The sequence below is a fragment of the Phacochoerus africanus genome, chromosome 13 (assembly GCF_016906955.1).
Source record: "Phacochoerus africanus isolate WHEZ1 chromosome 13, ROS_Pafr_v1, whole genome shotgun sequence".
In the NCBI taxonomy this organism is placed as follows: domain Eukaryota; kingdom Metazoa; phylum Chordata; class Mammalia; order Artiodactyla; family Suidae; genus Phacochoerus; species Phacochoerus africanus.
This window is the reverse complement of record NC_062556.1, coordinates 18,576,698-18,597,022: the sequence shown is the minus strand read 5'-3', so window position 1 is coordinate 18,597,022 and position 20,325 is coordinate 18,576,698. Positions and strand designations below refer to the sequence as shown.

The 20,325-nt window shown below is 36.9% G+C and overlaps 1 protein-coding gene across 3 annotated transcripts in view; it reads left to right on the top strand.

The window, feature by feature from the left end:
• Positions 1 to 20,069, top strand: part of FNDC3A (fibronectin type III domain containing 3A) — a 192,882-nt gene extending 172,813 nt beyond the window's left edge. For all 3 annotated transcript variants that reach the window (XM_047756488.1, XM_047756489.1, XM_047756490.1), the window contains 11 exons: positions 21 to 89; positions 931 to 1,049; positions 3,356 to 3,461; positions 3,550 to 3,725; positions 5,380 to 5,493; positions 6,208 to 6,357; positions 6,460 to 6,743; positions 6,853 to 7,065; positions 10,731 to 10,897; positions 12,351 to 12,478; positions 17,541 to 20,069. In XM_047756488.1, coding sequence (XP_047612444.1) covers positions 21 to 89; positions 931 to 1,049; positions 3,356 to 3,461; positions 3,550 to 3,725; positions 5,380 to 5,493; positions 6,208 to 6,357; positions 6,460 to 6,743; positions 6,853 to 7,065; positions 10,731 to 10,897; positions 12,351 to 12,478; positions 17,541 to 17,855 — 1,841 coding nt within the window. In that variant the 3' untranslated portion in view covers positions 17,856 to 20,069. The remainder of the gene's footprint in view (positions 1 to 20; positions 90 to 930; positions 1,050 to 3,355; positions 3,462 to 3,549; positions 3,726 to 5,379; positions 5,494 to 6,207; positions 6,358 to 6,459; positions 6,744 to 6,852; positions 7,066 to 10,730; positions 10,898 to 12,350; positions 12,479 to 17,540) is intronic.
• Positions 20,070 to 20,325: the final 256 nt, after the last annotated feature.

Sequence of the window (20,325 nt, the reverse complement as noted above, 5' to 3'; positions counted from 1 at the left end):
ACTTTTGCTTCTTTGGATAGACCCACCAAAAGACAATGGAGGGGCAGCCATCACTAAATATGTGGTAGAGATGGCAGAAGGTTCTAATGGTAAGAATAACTATTAAAAATTGATAGATATATACCAGTCAGTCCACCTCTACTCTTCACATTTTTAAATTTGATATGATCTCTTTTCTTACCTTTTGATTTTTTCCTTTGTTTGTAGCAGTTAATATTTGACCTATTATGATCTCCTTTGTTATCTCCAGAAATACACTGATTGAAATTTGAGTGCTGTTTACCTAATTATTACATTTGCATTTTCTAATTTTTTTCCTCATTTGTTTGTATTGCTCAATTCTGTTATACCTGAAGTCTTTTAAAGCTTAGTTTTCTCAATTAGATATATACCCAGAAGCATCAGAGAAAAGTCATCTTCTAAAATTTAACTTACATTATAGTAAGTTAACTTACTGTTACATTAATTTTAGTAATAAATTCTATGCCGAGTGAATTTTATTCTGGAAACACACATTTAACAGTATTTCTATCAAATAGCCTGTTTCCTTGCAAAAAATAAGGATGTCTTTTAATTAAGACTAAACTTCCCATGGTATTGGTTCTGTCTATTCTTTGCATATTATAATGTTATTACTGGACCAGTAAACACATTTTAAGATGCTTAATTAAAAGCGTATTATCAATCTAAGCAAAAATCTGTACAGTTACAGAGCTATTTCACTTTCAACAAAGCCATGCAAATTTGTCCAGGAAGCTGCACACATAAAGAAAATTAAATCATTTCCAGGAAACTCAAAATGAGCTTCAGTTGTTTCTGACAAATTACATAAACACTTATTTAGTGAAGCTAGGATACCTGCCGTGTCCATGATACCAAAATGTTAAACATTACCTTGTAGCTGATTGAACATAATTCTCCACCTTACAGGAAACAAATGGGATATGATATACAGTGGAGCTACTAGGGAACATCTTTGCGATCGACTGAATCCAGGCTCTTTCTATCGTTTTCGAGTTTACTGCATTAGTGATGGAGGACAGAGTGCGGTAATACTTACAGATTTTTTTTTTCCAAGTTTTGTCAAATGAGATGAGATCACTAGATGCCACCTCAGATATTGAAATGTATCCATAAAGGTTTAACCCAGGTGGTTAAATTTATAGTAACCAGATTATTCTAAAATAGTACTTAGCTTTTAGTTAGAATTCAGTGAATATTTATTGTCTGCTTGCTATTTAGCTTTGGAAAAACAAATATATGAAAACATTGCAGCAAATTTTATAAAGGTAAATTTTAGGGTGGTGCTCTAACCCTACTTAACACATAAAAAAAAAAATTGTAGACTTAATTTGCTGCACCATAAATTATGTGTATCGGGACAAACCATAGATATCCTTTATTATTTAAGCACAAATTCTAATAGCTACTTATTTCAGAAAAGTTTGGCAATCATTTCACTTATTAGAGACCCATATATAGAGCCATTGCTTATATATGAGACATTTGTAATGTTCTGGAAAAGTATTTTTTTTAATAGGAGTGACTTTTTTTAATGAATTCAACAGTATTTCTTGAAGCATTAGTAATTGTTAATATTTTTCAAATGGGATTTAACACAATGAAAGGGTTATTTTGCTTTTTTAGGGCTGCACCAGTGGCATATGGAGGTTCCCAGGCTAGGGTCGAATTGGAGCTGTAGCTGCTGGCCTATGCCACAGCCACAGCAACACAGTATCCAAGCTGCATCTGTGACCTACACCGAAGCTCACGGCAATACCAGATCCTTAACCCACTGATCGAGGTCAGGGATCAAACCTGCATCCTCATGGATACTAGTCAGATTTGTTTCCACTGAGCCATGACGGGAACTGCAAAAGTTTTCTGTTTTAATGAATTAAAAGCATTTTCTTGAAAATTAGAGTATTGACTTGACCTGCAAGTCCTGTCCAAAAGGCTTTGGATCCAGTTGCTTCATTTTCTCTAAAAAGAAAATCTTCCTAGGAGTTTCCCATCGTGGCTCAGCGGAAACGAATCTGATTAGTATCCCTGAGGACACAGATTCGATCCCTGACCTCACTCAATGGATTAAGGATCCGGCATTGCCGTGAGCTGTGGTGTAGTTCTCAGATGAGGTGTGGAACCCACATTGCTGTGGCATAGGTCAGTGGCTACAGCTCTAATTCGACCCCTAGCCTGGGAACCTCCATATGCCCTGGGTGTGGCCCTAAAAAGACCAAAAAAAACTTACTAGATTTTTAAAACAACAAGCCCCTGCTTCCCTCCCCCATCACCAAAAAAATAAAAATTAGGAGTTCTCATTGTGGCACAGTGGTTAAGGAATCCAACTAGTAATCATGAGGTTGCGGGTTCGATCCCTGGCCTTGCTCAGTGGGTTAAGGATCTGGCATTGTCGTGAGCTGTGGTGTAGGTCGCAGACGTGGCTCAGATCCCGAGCTGCTGTGGCTCTGGCATAGGCTGGTGGCTACAGCTCCAACTAGACCCCTAGCCTGGAAACAGCCACATGCCGCAGGTGCAGCCCTAGAAAAGGCAAAAAGACAAAAAAAAAATTAAAAAATCAAATTAAAATTTTTAAAAAGTCCTGTTTCTCTCATATAGCATTTTTATGTGAATACCTTTCTGAATAAGACGATGACCAAATATTTTATTTGCTTGGGAAAAATGTTAAGTATAAAGTCTTAATACAGTGCAGATAATGAATATGGCCTTGAGTTTGTCATTGTTTTTAAGAGAATGTCTTTTAAAATAAAACTAAAAGATTGTTTTTAATAGCATAGAAACTAAAAGTAATGCCAAATACCTGGCAAGGTACCAAATACTTGGAAAAACTTACCTGATTTTTAAATTATTTTTAGGGTGAAAGGAAGAAGGAAAGTTTTTTTTAAATAAATAAATAAATTGGTGTTTTGGTTAAAAATAGCAAGTAGACAAAATAGTCCTAACCTCCTAAAAACAGCAAACAGCATTTACAAAATGTTAAAACATCCTTTGAAGAAATTTGTAGATCCACTTGGATGTGATTTAAAATAATGTTGACTAGGTTATGTTGGAGGGGGTCTTTTTTTTTTTTTAATTACAAAAGGAAGGAAAGAATTTTTATTCTGGTAATAACTTTCTTTGTATATAGTAGAATACATGTCTTTGTCTATATAAAATTTGAGTTTTAATTTAATTGTGGTTTGATTTTATTCCAAACTTTATTCCTTTTCTGTTGATGATCAAACACACTTTTAAATTATTGATGCAATCTTTGGTTTGTCTTATTTTCCTTAATAAAAGCAGTCTGATTATTTGGCTTGGGGCATTTTTGTTGTTTTTGCTTTTGTTTTGGCAGGTATCTGAATCTTTGCTTGTGCAGACTCCAGCTGTGCCTCCGGGCCCATGCCTCCCTCCCAGATTACAGGGTAGACCCAAAGCAAAAGAAATACAGTTACGATGGGGTAATTTTCATTTTGGTAATAAATTATAATTAAGTCAGTACTAAATATATTCCTCTTGTTAAATTGCATGAATCTCTTCCACCTTTAGGACCCCCTCTTGTCGATGGTGGATCACCCATTTCTTGCTATGGTGTGGAAATGTCTCCTGTAGAAAGAGATGAACCCAGGGAAGTTTACCAGGGTTCTGAAGTAGAATGTACAGTGAGCAGCCTTCTTCCTGGAAAGACATACAGCTTCAGACTGCGCGCAGCTAACAAGATGGGGGTAGGAAGACTGAGCTTGACTGAATTATAATCACAGTGGTATTGCATGTAACGTACATCATTGCACCCATTATTTGACCATTTTGCTGTATTAAGTTTTGTAGTTTTTAATAAACCTATGTTGGTAAATAAGAGTCAAGTCAGTGTATACCATAGACTCTCAGTATTTTCAAACCCACTTATATGACATTTTTGGCCTTCAGCTGAGCTGAAGTTTGCCTTTCAGGCAGTACTAATAAGGTTTACTAGTAAATTTAAGAATAGAACATGATCATAAGATGAAATACTTGAAGTGTTTTGAAGCTAGTTATATACTTTGATTTGGCAACTAGCTGTGATTCATTTTTTGCCTAAGGAAAAACTTATTCTAAGCATTTCTGGTTTTGTGTGGGTTTGTGTAACTCCATAAAATGGACAAAAATAGGTGATATCTCCATTTTATAGCTAAGGAAGCTGGGGCTCAGAAAAGCTAAATACCTTGAGGTACCCCAGCAGTCACACAAACTAAGACATAGTGGGGAATAAAGCATTTTGTCAGACTCCAGAGCCAAAGTCCTTTCCACTCATTTCTCTGAATTAAAAGGTCTCTAAGGACAAAGCATTAATTTCTTACTTTGAGTAGCACTGTGTTTCTTTCAACTGCTCTATATTAAAATTTCATAAAATTAAACTGACAAGTCTCTCTTCTCCCCATTACTTCAGATTTTAGCAAACTGGGCTGTTTTATGTCCCATTCTCCAACTGAGTTCAGTATTTATATCTGTAAACTTATTTTTAAATTTTTCATTCGTCTCATTTTATACTTTGTTGGTAGTCCTTACATAAGTCATTCCTCCTGTCTGGAGTCCTCATCTTATCAGCCCCACAAGCCTGCAGTACACTGCTACAGCATCTTTAATACTAGTGTCTTCATATTTTTAGGTTTGTGATAATTTGTCAAAATAATCCTAAGTAGGAGTTCCCATCGTGGCTCAGTGGTTAGTGAACCCGACTAGTATCCATGAGGACTCAAGTTCGATCCCTGGGCTTGCTCAGTGGGTTAAGGGTCCAGTGTTGCCATGAGCTGTGGTGTAGGTCACAGACGCGGCTCAGATCCCACATTGCTATGGCTGTGGTGTAGGCTGGCAGCTATAGTTCTTTTTGGACCCCTAGCCTGGAAACCTCCATATGTCGTGGGTGTGGCCCTAAAAGACAAAAATAATAATAATAATAATAATCCTAAGTAAATATTTGTTGTCTGTATTTCAAGAATATACATCTTAGACCCTTATAGAGTTACTCTAAATTTTAAGATACAATTTATGCCCACATCATTCATGCCTTTAATTGGTATCCATTTCTTCACTCCTCAGGTAATTCCCTCTGATTTATTCCACCTACCTAATTCCTGAATGCTCTGCCAATCTTAAAAAACTAATTCACGAAGGAACAAGAGACAGGAAAATAAAGTACAATAAACAAAACTTTAAAATACCCCACATGTTTACTTCCATGATCATTAGTAAATCTTTACTTCGTGATTTCTTTTAGAACTTTAGTATGACTAATTTAGTCTTAAAGGAGGATGATGCATTTAATTATTTGTGAATATTTATAGAGAGCTATGTAATTGGTAGGTAAAAAATGCAAACACTGGTTAATATTTGTCTTTCTAGTTTGGGCCGTTTTCAGAAAAATGTGATATTACTACAGCCCCTGGACCACCAGATCAGTGCAAGCCCCCACAAGTGACATGCAGATCTGCAACTTGTGCACAAGTGAATTGGGAGGTATTGTGATTCCTTGACTTATATTTACTTTAAGCGATTAGAATAGTTTATATAAAATAAAAAGATACTATTCATTTTGTCTCCATAAATTACATAAAGAGTAAGTCCTAGTTAAATCCACTTGGTAAAAAGTGAATTCTTTTTTCTCTTTAAAGCATCTAAATAATATTTACAAGTATTTAGATTCTTGTTCATGATGTGCTTTGTATTTTATCAAAGGCTTTGTCTCAGTACTGAGATATTTAGCCACTGGTGAGCTTAATGTTCAGAAAAAAAACATTCATAAGAGTAAGTATAATACTATTTCTCTTATGTTTATTATCTCCAGTGTATTTATTGCATATAGTAATAATAATGCTAATTACATTTTCCCTTTCCTTTGAAATTTAACAAAGAAAATGTCCTTGTATGATTTTAACATTTTATATCACTTAATAGAATTATTTTGAAGTATATTTACCGTAAAATACTCTTTCTCAAAGTGTTTCAGTCATATATTTACCTCTAATTGTAAATAGTTCTATTTTTTGACAAATCCTAAATCCAGGTGGCCTTAATGAATAAAAATGTAATATGGAAAAGTTAATTTTGAACATTTTTTAAAATCCAAAACAGTCCAGTTTTTCATATGCTCAAGTAAGGAGCATTCTTGCCCCAAAGCCCTTTAATTGGTGTCAAGACTTACAGCCTTTTTATCCTTCTCTTAATTGAAAGGTCCCTTTGAGTAATGGAACTGATGTCACTGAATATCGATTGGAATGGGGAGGAGTCGAAGGAAGTATGCAGATATGTTACTGTGGGCCTGGTCTCAGTTGTGAATTAAAAGGACTTTCACCAGCAACTACCTATTATTGCAGAGTCCAGGTAAAGGCCCTCAGGGCCTTATCACTTACTCTCTCTGGAGTCGTGTGTTTTGTGAGCGTTTCACGGTCATATCTTTAACTTACGGGTCCTGTTCTTTCGTAGGCTCTGAGTACTGTGGGTGCAGGCCCTTTCAGTGAAGTAGTAGCCTGTGTGACTCCACCATCAGTTCCTGCTATTGTGACTTGTCTTCAAGAAATAAGTGATGATGATATAGAAAATCCCAGTTTTTCACCTTCAACATGCCTTGCAATAAGCTGGGGAAAGCCTTGTGATCATGGTTCAGAAATCCTTGCCTACAGCATAGACTTTGGAGATAAACAGCCCTTGACAGTGGGAAAGGTTACAAGCTATATTATAGACAATTTGCAACCAGATACAACATACAGGTATGCAGAAATAAAAATGCTGACTTTTGCCTAGACCAGAGACACACTTTAAGCAGAATAATCACAAACTAAACTTCTTTGTTCTTTTTTTTTTAAATGTGGCACTTAGAATACGAATTCAAGCCTTGAATGGCCTTGGAGCTGGTCCTTTTAGCCACATGATAAAATTAAAAACTAAACCCCTTCCTCCTGATCCTCCTCGTCTGGAATGTGTTGCCTTCAGCCACCAGAACCTTAAACTGAAATGGGGAGAGGGATCCCCAAAGACATTGTCTACAGATTCTATTCAGTACCACCTTCAGATGGAAGATAAGAACGGAAGGTAGGTGTTTCTCATGGCTTCTTTATATAGTTTCTTAGGTGTCGAAATTAAGTATAGAAATTTTTTAACAGTAGAAGTTAATTAAGTTTTCAAAAGTAGAGTTAGAGAGTTCCTGTCGTGGTGCAATGGTTAACGAATCTGACTAGGAACCATGAGATTGCAGGTTTGATCCCTGGCCTTGCTCAGTGGGTTAAGGATCCGGCGTTGCCGTGAGCTGTGGTGTGGGTTGCAGACACGGCTCAGATCCTGCATTGCTGTGGCTGTGGTATAGGTCAGTGGCTACAGCTCCAATTAGACCCCTAGCCTGGGAACCTCCATATGCCGCAGGTGTGGTGCTAGAAAAGGCAAAAAGACCAAAAAAAAAAAAAAAAGAGTTCCTATTGTGGCTTAGTGGGTTATGAACCCAAGTAGTGTCCATGAGGAAGTGGGTTTGATCCCTGACCTTGCTCAGTGGTTTAAGGATCTGGCATTGCCGTGAGCTGTGGTACAAGTTGTAGGCATGGCTTGGATCCTGCATTGCTGTGGCTGTGGTGTAGGCCAGCATCTGCAGCTCTGATTCAACCCCTACCTGGGAACCTTGATATGCCACAGGTGCAGCCCTAAAAAGCAAAAAAAGAATGTGTGTGTATATATATAAAATTGGGTCACTCTGCTGTACAGCAGAAATTGGCACAACACTGTCAATCAGCTATACTTGAATTTTTAAAAATTTAATAAAAATTAAAAACAAAAAGACTTCCTATCTATATTTATGAGGAGAATGCAAGAAAGAAAAACAGGTGAGCTATTTTTTGGCTCTCATCTTTAACCCATTTACATTCAAGCTTAAAAAAAAAAAATCTTTGCTACAAAATAAACTTTTCAGTGCTTATTTCCAGCAAGAGGCAGTTTTTACCATAAGTGATTGACGGGCCTGAGGCCTTTGCTATACCTGAGGGCAGAGATTATGTCTCACCCTCCTCCACACGCTTGCAGGCCTACACACTAGGTAAATCCAGTAGTTCACTTCCTTACCATCAGATCGTAGGTAGACTCTCAGAATAACTAGTCAAATCTCCTTGCTTCTCCAGGTCTTATCTGTGCTGCCATCCTTTACAGTTCCATTGCATCCATGCCATATTGTATCCCACCAAATCATTCATTTGAATTACAGTGTTACTCAATAAAATTGTAGTATAAATTATACAAGTTCCAACCTGGGGCAGTTTATTGATATTATATCCAAAATAGATAATGCCATATATCCTTTTTTTACTTTGCACTCAGTTTAATAATTTGTATATCTGATAGATTCAGAGTACTAGTGACAGTTTTTTCCAAAGTTGCTTTGTTTTTTGTGTTGGTTTGTATTTTAGCCAACTATTCAATAATGGAATATCCAAGGTGCTTGTATGTAAGTACTCCGTATCAGAAGTACTTACATTTAAAATAGCGTACGGAATAAATATACTCTATCTACAGTAAGAGCACTACACAAAGTCAACAGTATTGATCATTTCCTGAAACCTGAGCCTCTTACAAGTGTTAGCCTCTGTTCTTAGCATAATCTTATGTATTATTTGTAGCCCTATCTCTAGAAGGAAGTTCTTTGCCTTGCCACAGGTTTTTGGTATAGCCATTTATCTTTAATATAAGTGGTTATTGTTAGGTGAATTATTTTAAGTTTTTTAATCCCTTTCTAGCATTTACATTTGGGGTAGTACAAGAAGGCTTACTGGAAACAGGTTTAATAGGTGTCTGGTTGAAAGATAATAGAACAAGATACTATTAAATATAGATTATAATAATAGAATAAATTATAATTTAGTATGATAATTATAAGAAAGATTCACTAAATATAGTATATTATAGTCTATATTCTATTATAGAACTTCAAGTATAATTAATACTTAGCGTCTAGAGAATTGTTGTGGGGCATGGGATATGGCTAGTGGCCTTTGTGGAAAGCAAATTAAAACCTTTTATGATAACGAATCCGACTAGGAAACACGAGGTTGCAGGTTTGATCCCTGGCCTCGATCAGTGGGTTAAGGATCTGGTGTTGCCATGAGCTGTAATGCAGGTTGAAGGTGCAGCTTGGATCTGGCATTGCTGTGGCTCTGGTGTAGGCCGGCGGCTACAGCTCCAATTAGACCCCTAGCCCGGGATCCTCCATATGCCACGGGTGTGGCCTTAGAAAAGACAAAAAACCCTTTATGATACTGTAAATTTACTGTATTAATTTAATAATTTAATATCTTTAGTTTCTTCCCTTTGACTTTTCACAGCTCTTTACACTTGCTGTGGGATAGTGTCAGAATGCTACTTGAGCTATTCCTGACCACAGGTTTTGTCATTGTTCAACTTTATTCAACAGTTGTTTTACCACTGGTTTTTTGTTTTTTTTTTTTCTCCTGTCATTGAAATATAAATACTTATAGGAGATTCAAAAGGCGAGGCTTATCCAGTTACTGCTTCTTGGAAATACTGTTTCTCTGAGAGATGAAATATTTCTTCTTTTTTTCAGAGTTTCCATTGTGGCTCAGTGGAAACAAACCTGACTAGTATCCATGAGGATGCGGGTTTGATCCCGACTCACTTAGTAGGTTAAGTATGTAGCATTGCCGTGAACTGTGGTGTAGGTCGCAGACACGGCTCAGATCCCATGTGGCTGTGGCATAAGCCGGTAGCTGCAGCATTGATTCAACACCTATCTTTTTTTTTTCATTTATTCATTTATTGGTCATTTTAAATATGTCAGCCAGAAATTTTTTTTTTTTCTTTTGTCTTTTAAGGCTACACCTGCGACATATTGAAGTTCCCAGGCTAGGGGTCAAATCAGAGCTGCAGCTGGAGTCTACACCACAGCCACAGCCATGCCAGATGTGAGCTGAGTCTGCGGCCTACACCGCAGCTCACAGCAACGCCAGGTCCCCAACCCACTGAGCGAGGCCAGAGATCAAACTCACATCCTCATGGATACTAGTTAAATTCCTTTCCACTGTGCCACGACAGGAGCTCTTTTCTTCATTTTTGATATATCTATAGTTTTCAGACTATTAGGACTATATGAGTATTCATTCCTCAATTTCCAAAAGCTTTTCAAACAGCCAGTCACAGTATTAGAGAACATTCAGCTTTTGGATAATATATATAATGTTAAACTTTCCATCAAATAGTTCAAGTGGATAATTTATGGGAAATTATATATTATACTGTTATATAAATCTTAAGAAAACTTCAAATAAATTAAAATTGTGTCTGGCAAAGGGAATTCTCTTTTTTATGTGATGAGTTGTATGCCTCTGACTCTAATTAGAAATAATTTATAATGAAAATTGTGATGTTCTGAGTACCTTATAAAATGTAAACATTAAAAGACAATAATCAGAAACAATGCTATTGTTTCTGAAAAGAAACAGTTGCTATGGTTGGATATAAAATTTAGCCTGATTATACATTTTCAGGAAACTATGACAAATTGGAAAATTTACTAATTCTTGGATTTTCATCATCTGATGAAAAAATACAAATTTATTGAGTGACAAACCATTCCTGGCATGAAGTTCTAGAAGTAACTATTACTCGTAAATAATGTTGTCTAAACTGTACTTTTTTAGTAGTTTTTTAACATTTTTCATAAGGTAGTCAAGGTTTATTTTTCATAAGAGCCATTTCCATTTTAGGTTTGTGTCCTTGTACAGAGGTCCATGTCATACATACAAAGTACAAAGACTTAATGAGTCAACATCCTATAAATTCTGTATTCAAGCTTGTAATGAAGCAGGGGAAGGTCCTCTCTCCCAAGAATATATTTTCACTACTCCAAAATCTGTCCCCGCTGCCTTGAAAGGTAAGTTACACGTTCTCAAGTTATTTTCTTTAATAATAAATTAATTTTAAAATACTTTCATAAAATACTTCTTGTATTATTAAAATGTATCACCCAATATGTGTCCAACATTTAAATTAAAAGAAGGAAATTATAAAGACAAGCCTACCTACTGGGAGTTTCATTAAAAGCTGTTTTATCTGACACATTGATAATCAGATAAGTGCTGTTTTTGTCACTGATCTTTTTAAGAATGCTGGTTTTCTGGAGTTCCTGTCGTGGCGCAGTGGTTAACGAATCCGACTAGGAACCATGAGGTTGCGGGTTCGGTCCCTGCCCTTGCTCAGTGGGTTAACGATCCGGCGTTGCCGTGAGCTGTGGTGTAGGTTGCAGACGCAGCTCAGATCCCGAGTTGCTGTGGCTCTGGCGTAGGCCGGTGGCTGCAGCTCCGATTAGACCCCTAGCCTGGGAACCTCCATATGCCGCGGGAGCGGCCCAAGAAATAGCAACAACAACAAGACAAAAAGACAAAAAAAAAAAGAATGCTGGTTTTCTAAAAGATTTATTTGCCATTGCCATTTCCATTCTTGTTACTTAAAGAAAAAAAATCACATTTCTGGTTGTTTTGAGTTTCATTCATTTGGATTTCAGGAAGAGAGCTAGGTCATTTGTTTAGCAAAACATGAGTACTTAGTTAACTTGAATTTTTAAATCAAATTTACATACACACACATACACTTACTTGTACATACATATATCTTAAAATTCATTTCAGTAGGGTTCTTATTTTAAAATGACCTTGGCAAGTATTGCATTTTTTGCATTTAGCCAAACAAACTAAAATTCCTTACCCTCGGAGGACAAATCACAAAGACTTCTAATACAGTGTCCTGGATCATATACCTGAATGTATCATTTCTCAAGCGGATCCATCACTAGCAAGACTTTTCTTAAATAGTCTTTCTGATAATGTTGATGGATTTCATTAAGTTACTTCCTGTTCTCTAACTCTGGTTTCCTGTCTCTTAGCCTTAACAAGATTGCTAATGTTAACATCTTTGTACCCCACTACTTAGTGAGGCAGTCATGTGTGGTCAGGCAGCTCAGGGTATTTTTAAATTCATTTTCTTAGATTTCTTCAGCTATAAATTTCATGTTCTAGTTATGCTGTTTGAACTATCATAAAAAGACTTTTTAGAACTATTATTGGCTTTCTAGCTTAGTGGAAAAGAGTGCTTATTTTGACTGATCTTTTAATCAGTCTGCCCATTGTAGCACTTATAGGTTAAATGGCCTGGAGATAGTAAGAATGAGGCATTGATCACTTCTCTGCAAATTTCAAAGATTCACTGATATTTATTTCAAGTTTACAACTGTGTTTTAAAGTCTGTTGATTTTGATTAAACAGTGTCTGTATGATATGCCAAGTTAAAAATCAAGTAGAACAGATTTGATTTATATTTATTCTCTTCAGCCCCCAAAATAGAGAAAGTAAATGATCATACTTGTGAAATTACATGGGAGTGTTTACAGCCTATGAAAGGTGATCCAGTTATTTACAGTCTTCAAGTTATGGTGGGAAAAGATTCAGAATTCAAACAGGTATGTACCAAGATATAATTCTGTAGATACATAGTTTTTTTTTACCTTTTTCATTTTAAAAAAAAGTATTTTCAATGCAAAATTTGACTACCCTTATCTTCCTAATTCAGAAGCATTTGTTCAGTGCTTACTATGTTCCAAAGATAAGTAACTACACAGTCAGTATATTGGGATTCAAAAATCTTTTGGGTGTGAACTGCACTTAGAGTATTCATTCATTTGACAAGTATTTATTGAGCTCTGTGCCAGGCACTCAGGATACAACACTGAACAGAAAGTCCTTGCCTCTGTGCAGCTTGCATTCTTTCAGAAAAAGAAATACTAAAAGCAAATAAACATATCACATGTTGATAGTGATAAGCACAATGGAGAAGAAACTGAATAAAAAGATTGGGAGTACTAGGGTGAGGGACAGCTATTGCTGTTTCATACAGTGCAGCAGGTGACACTGGAACAAGACCCAGAGGAAGTGAATCTGGGGAGAAGCGTGTTCCAGAAAGAGAACAGGAGGTGCAAAGGCCCTGAGGCAAGAGCACACTTGTTAAATTTAATGGACAACAAAAAGGCCAGTATGGCTGGGGCAGTGTGAGCAAGGGGAGGAATCATAGATGAAGCCAGGGAATTAATGAAAGAGGGTCTCTGAGTGGCAGAGATCGCATAGGGCATTATAGGCCATACTCTGAATTTTCACTCCATTTAAAGTGAGAAGTTGGAGTTCCCATCATGGCGCAGTGGTTAATGAATCCAACTAGGAACCTTGAGGTTTCGGGTTCGATCCCTGGCCTTGCTCAGTGGGTTAAGAATCCAGCATTGCCGTGAGCTATGGTGTAGGTGGCAGATGCGGCTCAGATCTGGCGTTGCTGTGGCTCTGGCATAGGCTGGCGTCTACAGCTCGGATTCGACCCCTAGCCTGGGAACCTCCATATGCCGCGGGAAGTGGCCCTAGAAAAGGCGAAAAGGCAAAAAGACAAAAATAAAGTGAGAAATCAGTGAAGGATTTTAACCTGAATAGTCACACAATGAGACACAAGGTCATTATAACTAGAGTGAGACTAGGACAGAAGCAGAGAGACCATTGGAGAGGCTTTTATAGTAGTAGGAGTCATAGTTATATTGCAGTGTTGTAAATATGACAACAGACAAAATTATTATGGAAGCCTAGAGCAAGTATCACCTTCCTGGCTGAGAAATTTCTAAGATAGGTTCCCGGTAGAGGGTGAATAGCTGTTGAAGTAGCAAACTGACAATGTTCATTTTAGCTTTGATAAAGTTTTTAGGAATTCCCGTCATGGCTCAGCAGAAACAAATCTGACTAGCATCCTTGAGGACACAGGTTCGACGATCCCTGGACTCACTCAGGGGGTTAAGGATCCGGCATTGCTGTGAGTTGTGGTATAGGTTGCAGATGTGGCTCGGATCTGGCCTTGCTGTGGCTGTGGTGTAGGCCAGCAGCTCCAGCTCCAATTCAACCCTGGCCTGAGAACATCCATATGCCACAGGTGCAGCCCTAAAAAAAGTTTTTAATGCCACTCAGAAGCCTTATTTCTCTATGCATTTCATCTCTTTCTCCCTTTTTGCTGTCACCCATCTTGATTTTGAGGGCTTTAAAGCATGTTGTTTTCATTTTAGTATCTTGTATTTTCTTTTCCCACTAGAAAAATAATTCACCTATTTTATTTCACTCTTGTGCTGTTATAACTATTAATAATAGAATACTTTTTAATACAGGTATAATTTTTTTCTTTCAGTTTTGCTAAATATGGAAGTATAATTTCTTAATCAAAATTCCAGAAAGCCCCAACGAGTCAGATTAAATTTGGCATGTGATTATTTTTCTTTATTAAGCCATCTGCACATTGACATAATAATTAGATTCGAATATAATTTACAGATAAGCAGGTTTCCTTCCAAGGAAGAAGCAAAATTAATATTAAAGAAAATGTAATTGTATTACATGTTTAAAGGAAATAGGGACCCCGGATTTAAATAGTATATGAATTTTAATAAACATATCAGTATGTGAAACAGCAGTGCTAATTCTAACTTAAAAACTAAATTAACCCTATTTATCATTCTTTTGATTGTAAGCATATTATAAAACTTAAAATACTGCTTCCCTTAGAACTTCATCTCATCTAGACCTCTTAAATGTTGATAAAATTTTAGCAGTTTATTAGCAAGTTATATCCCCAAAGTTTCAGTGGTCTTTTTTTTTTTCTGTACTTAGCTGGCCCTGTGGCATATGGAGATCCTGGGCCAGGAATCAGATCTGAGCCACACTGTGGCAACACCACATCCTTGTCCCACCATGCCGGCTGGGCATGGAACCTGCGTCCCAGCACTCCAGAGACGCCCTGGTCCCATTGTGCCCCAGCAGGCACTCCATGATGGTTATTTTTTTTTTTTTTAAGTGCAATCTCATTCATGATATTTAATATTTTACTTGAAGTTTACTTGATATTCAACACACGTGTATTAAATACTACATACAAAGATTTGAGAGGGGCTACATTATTAGTAAGTTATTCTGATTTCAAAAAAGTTTAAGGAGTTCCCGTTGTGGTGCAGTGGAAATGAATCTGACTAGTATCCATGAGGACACGGGTTCGATCCCTGGCTCACTTGGTGGATCGGGGATCCAGAGTTGCTGGGAGCTGTGGTGTAGGTTGCAGATGCAGGTCAGATCCCATTTTGTTGTGGCTGTGGCATCAGACAGCAATTGTGGCTCCGATTCAACCCCTAGTCTGGGAACTTCCATGTGCCGTGGGTTCGGTCCTAAAAAGCAAAAAAAAAAAAAAAAAGAAATGACAAGTGTGTTGGAGAGAGGAGGGGAAAAAAAACAACCTACAATTAACATTGTACTTAATGGCAAAAGATTGAATGCCTTCTTCCTTAAGAGAAAAAAAAAAGTTGTTTATAAAATTTCTGCTCGCTTAAGTCTAATAATAATCATGACATTTTATGTAACCAAATAAAATGTCATAATAAAGATGAAACCTACTTGATAAAAAGAAATGCTTTTTTTTCCCCATCTGTACTTTGGTGGTTGAGTTTTATAAGATATCCTATAAAGACCTCTTTAACCTATAGTGTTGCTGATTTGGGGAACTGGAAGCAAATTAACCTGGCAGCAACCAGTGCTTACGACCCTGGGCCAAACTTAGAAACATGGATTTCTTTACATTCTTCCCTTTATTTTCTCCTCTTTAATCAGTCAGTAGCTTTGACCAAGCCCTTGCTGCCTTCTTGCTGCTCTGTGCCCCACTCTATAGCACCTAACCAAGGCTCGGCTCTGTTCTCTAAAAATTACACTCTTCCTCTGACTCTTGCCCCCTTCTCCCACATACATCATAATTCCCAGATGCATAGTCTAACTGACCTTATTGACTGTTTACTTGGGAAAATTCCTGTCAAAAGTCGTGTCTGCTGCCTTTTTAACTCTCCCAGAAGTATGTACATTTTTAAAAGCAAGTGTTTTAACTGAAACAGCATTTCATATGGTGTAACAAGGTGACGTGAAAGTATTGGGGGACAGTAGAACCACCTTCAAAGCAGATCAAGCCCATCTCGAAATCTGTGCCTAAGACAACTTTTGTGTCCGAGCTCATTAATGGTACAAGTACCAAGAAAACTAATTCAAACTGCCTTATAAACAATTAAGAATAAATCCTCTTAGGGAGAAAGAAGTCTGTAGGTAGGCAGGTGGATCCAGGAGCTTAAGAAGTCATCTGGGGTATGATTTCTCTCCGTGTTCAGTGCCTGCCATGGGGAACTAACTCTTCCTCATTCACATTCGGAGAAAAGACAGCACTTGGGTTACAAAAGCATCCCTGAAACAATTTCTGTGCCAGAACCTAAGCCAACCAGGACCCACCCATGGAGTTAAGAGTGAGGCCAGCCTCTAGTACACAGACTGCATGAAAGAAAACTTGACCCCCCATCCAAAATCACGGTACTATGGGCTACACAGGAGAATGGGTGCTAGGACCATGGCCTCTTGGATTCACTACAACTTCTTCCTTTCTTAAACTTCTGAACTTAAGATTCTCAAAAACAGTTGTTCCTTAGAGTACCCTGCAGACGTAGTGAACCTGAATGTCTGAGAGTGGGCCCACAATTCTGGTCGTTATCTTTTTAAGTTCTGCTTAAGCGCAATAAATGTGAGAACTGCTCCAAGAGCTCCAAGTTCACAAACAACTCCCTCAGCAAAAAGGGAAAGAATGGTAAAAACAAAAGTATGCGGTTATTTGTCTACATTCATTTCATTTTTAAGGGTTTTTCCTGTTCATGTATTGATCACTAGAAATATATTAAAGTAATTATTTCATAAGTTAAGGATCACATTGTGTGATCATATGTACTAAATTATATGACATCATATGCCTTGTCATTTGCCATAACGAATACAGTTGACCTTTGAACACCGCAAGGGTCAGGGGCCCTGACCCCCAGCGCAGTAGAAAAATTGCAAAGAACTTTTTTTTTTTTTGCCTTTTAGGGCTGCGGTTGCATCATATGGAAGTTCCCAGACTAAGGGTTCCCTACACCACAGCCACAGCAACAAGGGATCCGAGCCACATCTGCCACCTACACCACATGAAAGAGAACTTGACCCCCCATCCAAAATCACGGTACTATGGGCTACACAGGAGAATAGGTGCCAGGACCGTGGCCTCTTGGATTCACTACAGCTTCTTCCTTTCAGCTCATGGCAACGCCAGATCCTTAACCCACTGAGCAAGACCAGGGATCAAACCCACATCCTCGTGGATACTAGTCGGGTTCCTAACCCATTGAGCCATAATGGGAATTCCTGCATTTCACTTTACACTCAGCCCTCTTCTTTTAAAGGTTATAAAAATGGTTTACCATAGACACCTAGAGAGTTCCCCTTGTTCATTCATTGAACAGATCTGTTTGAAGTTTTACAGAAACCAATTATACAAAATCATATATAATGGGAAAGCTAGATTAGGTGCTATTGCTCCTTTCATGGAATGATTTCATATAGCTTTTCTGCTCAGCCTTCATATGTGATTTTTTTTTTTCTAATGTCTGTCAGATTTACAAAGGTCCCGACTCTGCATTCCGGTATTCAAGCCTTCAGCTGAACTGTGAATATCGTTTCCGTGTGTGTGCCATTCGCCAGTGCCAAGACCCTGTGGGGCATCAGGACCTTGTAGGTCCCTACAGCACGACAGTGCTCTTCATCTCTCAGAGGACTGAGCCACCAGCCAGCACCAGCAGAGACACTGTGGAAAGCACGAGGACCCGGCGGGCACTCAGTGACGAGCAGTGTGCAGCCGTCATCCTTGTGCTGTTTGCTTTCTTTTCCATTTTAATTGCCTTTATCATTCAGTACTTTGTAATCAAGTGAAAATACAACTTTATTTTTAATACTGTATTACATTTTATTTTGTCATGTACTAAAATTATTTCTGTATTGCTTTTACAAAAACAGTGACATTTAGCACTGGCATTGAGACTATAGTTCATCATTTTTGCCATTTTCAATGCTTATATTGTTAGGTAGAGGCTGGCACCTTATTAGAATGCAAGCCACAGAATTAGCAATTTTGGGGTTTTTGGTTGGGGCTCTCTTTTTTTCTTTTTCTTTTTTTTCTTTTCGTTTTTTCTTTTTTTTTTCTTTTTTTTTTTTATGCCTTCTTGTGAAACTTTCTAAGAGGCAAGAATATATAATTGATATTTTGACCAGTCAGCATGAGTGTAACAATGACAACCTGACCTGTTTGTTTTAAAGATTATTACCTAGTGAAAAATTCAGAATGATTAAAATTTACACTAACATGCTATATAAAAATGTTAAAGTATGATGCTGTGAAAGCAATCTAGTGCTATATTTCTACCTCCTCATTTGTCTTAATTATTTGGTAAGCAGGATTATGATGAATAACTGGAGGGGCTTAGCAAATGAAAACTGGATGAAAGAATATGCATGGAAAAAAGAAGCTTCTTGTTTGATAAATGTGGAGTTCTTCATTACAAGTATAATTCATGAATTCACAGATAAGTCACTTAAAGAAAGCACAGACAGTTTACTTGGCCTAAAAACATTTTAATGTTTACTCAAAAAACACATGTTCAGGTCTTGAGAACATGGAAAAGTAAAGAGGGCTTTTAGATAGTTACTTTTTTAAAGTAATCATATCAATTCTGAATTTCAAATCTATTTAATTTGGTTTTGTGAGCCTTTGAACTCTATGTATGTGTATATGGGCATGCACATACATACACGGCTTTATATATACCAAGTGTAGAAATAGATACACACACTCTCTCTCATTCCTTCTATCTAGTATAGGCTAATTTTGAAGAACTCCTGTAAGTTTTGCTGCTTCTTCCATAACTACTGCCATCACCATCAGAATTCATAATCAAACCTAACCTTTTTGTTTGGGGCACCAAATCTGAAGACAAAATTAATTTGCACCAGTAAACTTCAAGCTGCTTTCTTTCTTGAAAAACTAATGTTTAATGTAATGTCTCTTTGGATACTGTTCCAGTTGTTGATTGCATGTGGTTAATGTTGCATTAGAGCACTTTGCAATTGCATAATTCATTAATGTTTTGTGAGCTTGCATTTGTGAGTTACTGGATGATCAGACTGAATTTTGTCGAGTATCACATTGTACATCTTGCATAGATGTCCATGACTGCCAGTAATAATACAGTTTGTAGTGAAACTATCTAAAATTCTTGTTCTATCACATCTGTTATCTGTAAAACACTTGTAACTAGCCTTTTTAATTTATTATTTGAATTTTAGGATAGTGAATCACTAATTTTTAGTTGCTGAGGCTAGCATTTTAGTGATTACTAAGCACTTCTGTCAGTCTTTGAGAAAAGGACATGTTTTGTGCTTTGAAGATCTCTGAAGACTTTCTCTTATATTAGAATGGACATATATTGTAATTGTTTTACATCAGTTGATCTGTGCTGTAGAAAAACATTAACCTTTGTTCAAAAAAAGAAATGGATAAACTTGGCCTTCCCAAGTGTTAAGAATGATCTGTCACTATAAAATACTGTATGTTTACATTTTTATTTAAATTTAATCTCTTATGTATAGGCTGATAATTTCCCCCAAAACAACAGTGATTGAGATTGTTTTCTAGAAACTTCTTAAAAGCGCCACATTTGGCAGTACAAATGAGTTTGAGTGTAATAGCCCAGAGATTTCTATATAGTTGAATGTCTAAAATGGTAAAATGTGTCACTGTGGCAGTTACAGTGGCTTATGTTTTTCATAGTAAATCAAATGAACTCCTATTTTTGATAGTAAATGTCATTTAATAGTGTACTTGCCATTTGAGCCTCACTGCAAAATTAGTGCAGCAGAGAAAACAATTTTTAATGTAATCTTGATTTTACCTCATATACTGTACATTCCAAAAACTCTAAACTTTTTAAAGATTATAGATACACTACCAAACATATCACTTTAAAAATTGTATAAGGTTGAACTTCATACAGATGAAAAAATATATAATCTCATAAAAGTACATAAACTGTGTAGCAAAGTATCTTTAAAATCCATGGAAAATAAAAGTTGTATCATTCTTTTTTGAGATGTTTATTGTATTCATAAACATTATTTGCTGCCTCTTTTGGGAAATGAAATTTTAACGTCTCCCCTCTTGGAAGTGGCTTACCACAATTTTCCCAAAATATTTAAATCTTCAACATTAAGAGAGGATCCATATTCAAGAAGGTCAAGTTTCATCCTACTGACCTGAATTTGTGCAGTTCACCAATGTATAAAGGAAACAAGCTATCTAATGAATAAGGCTGGGTCTGAGAGAAACTTCCCACTGACCTCACCTGGC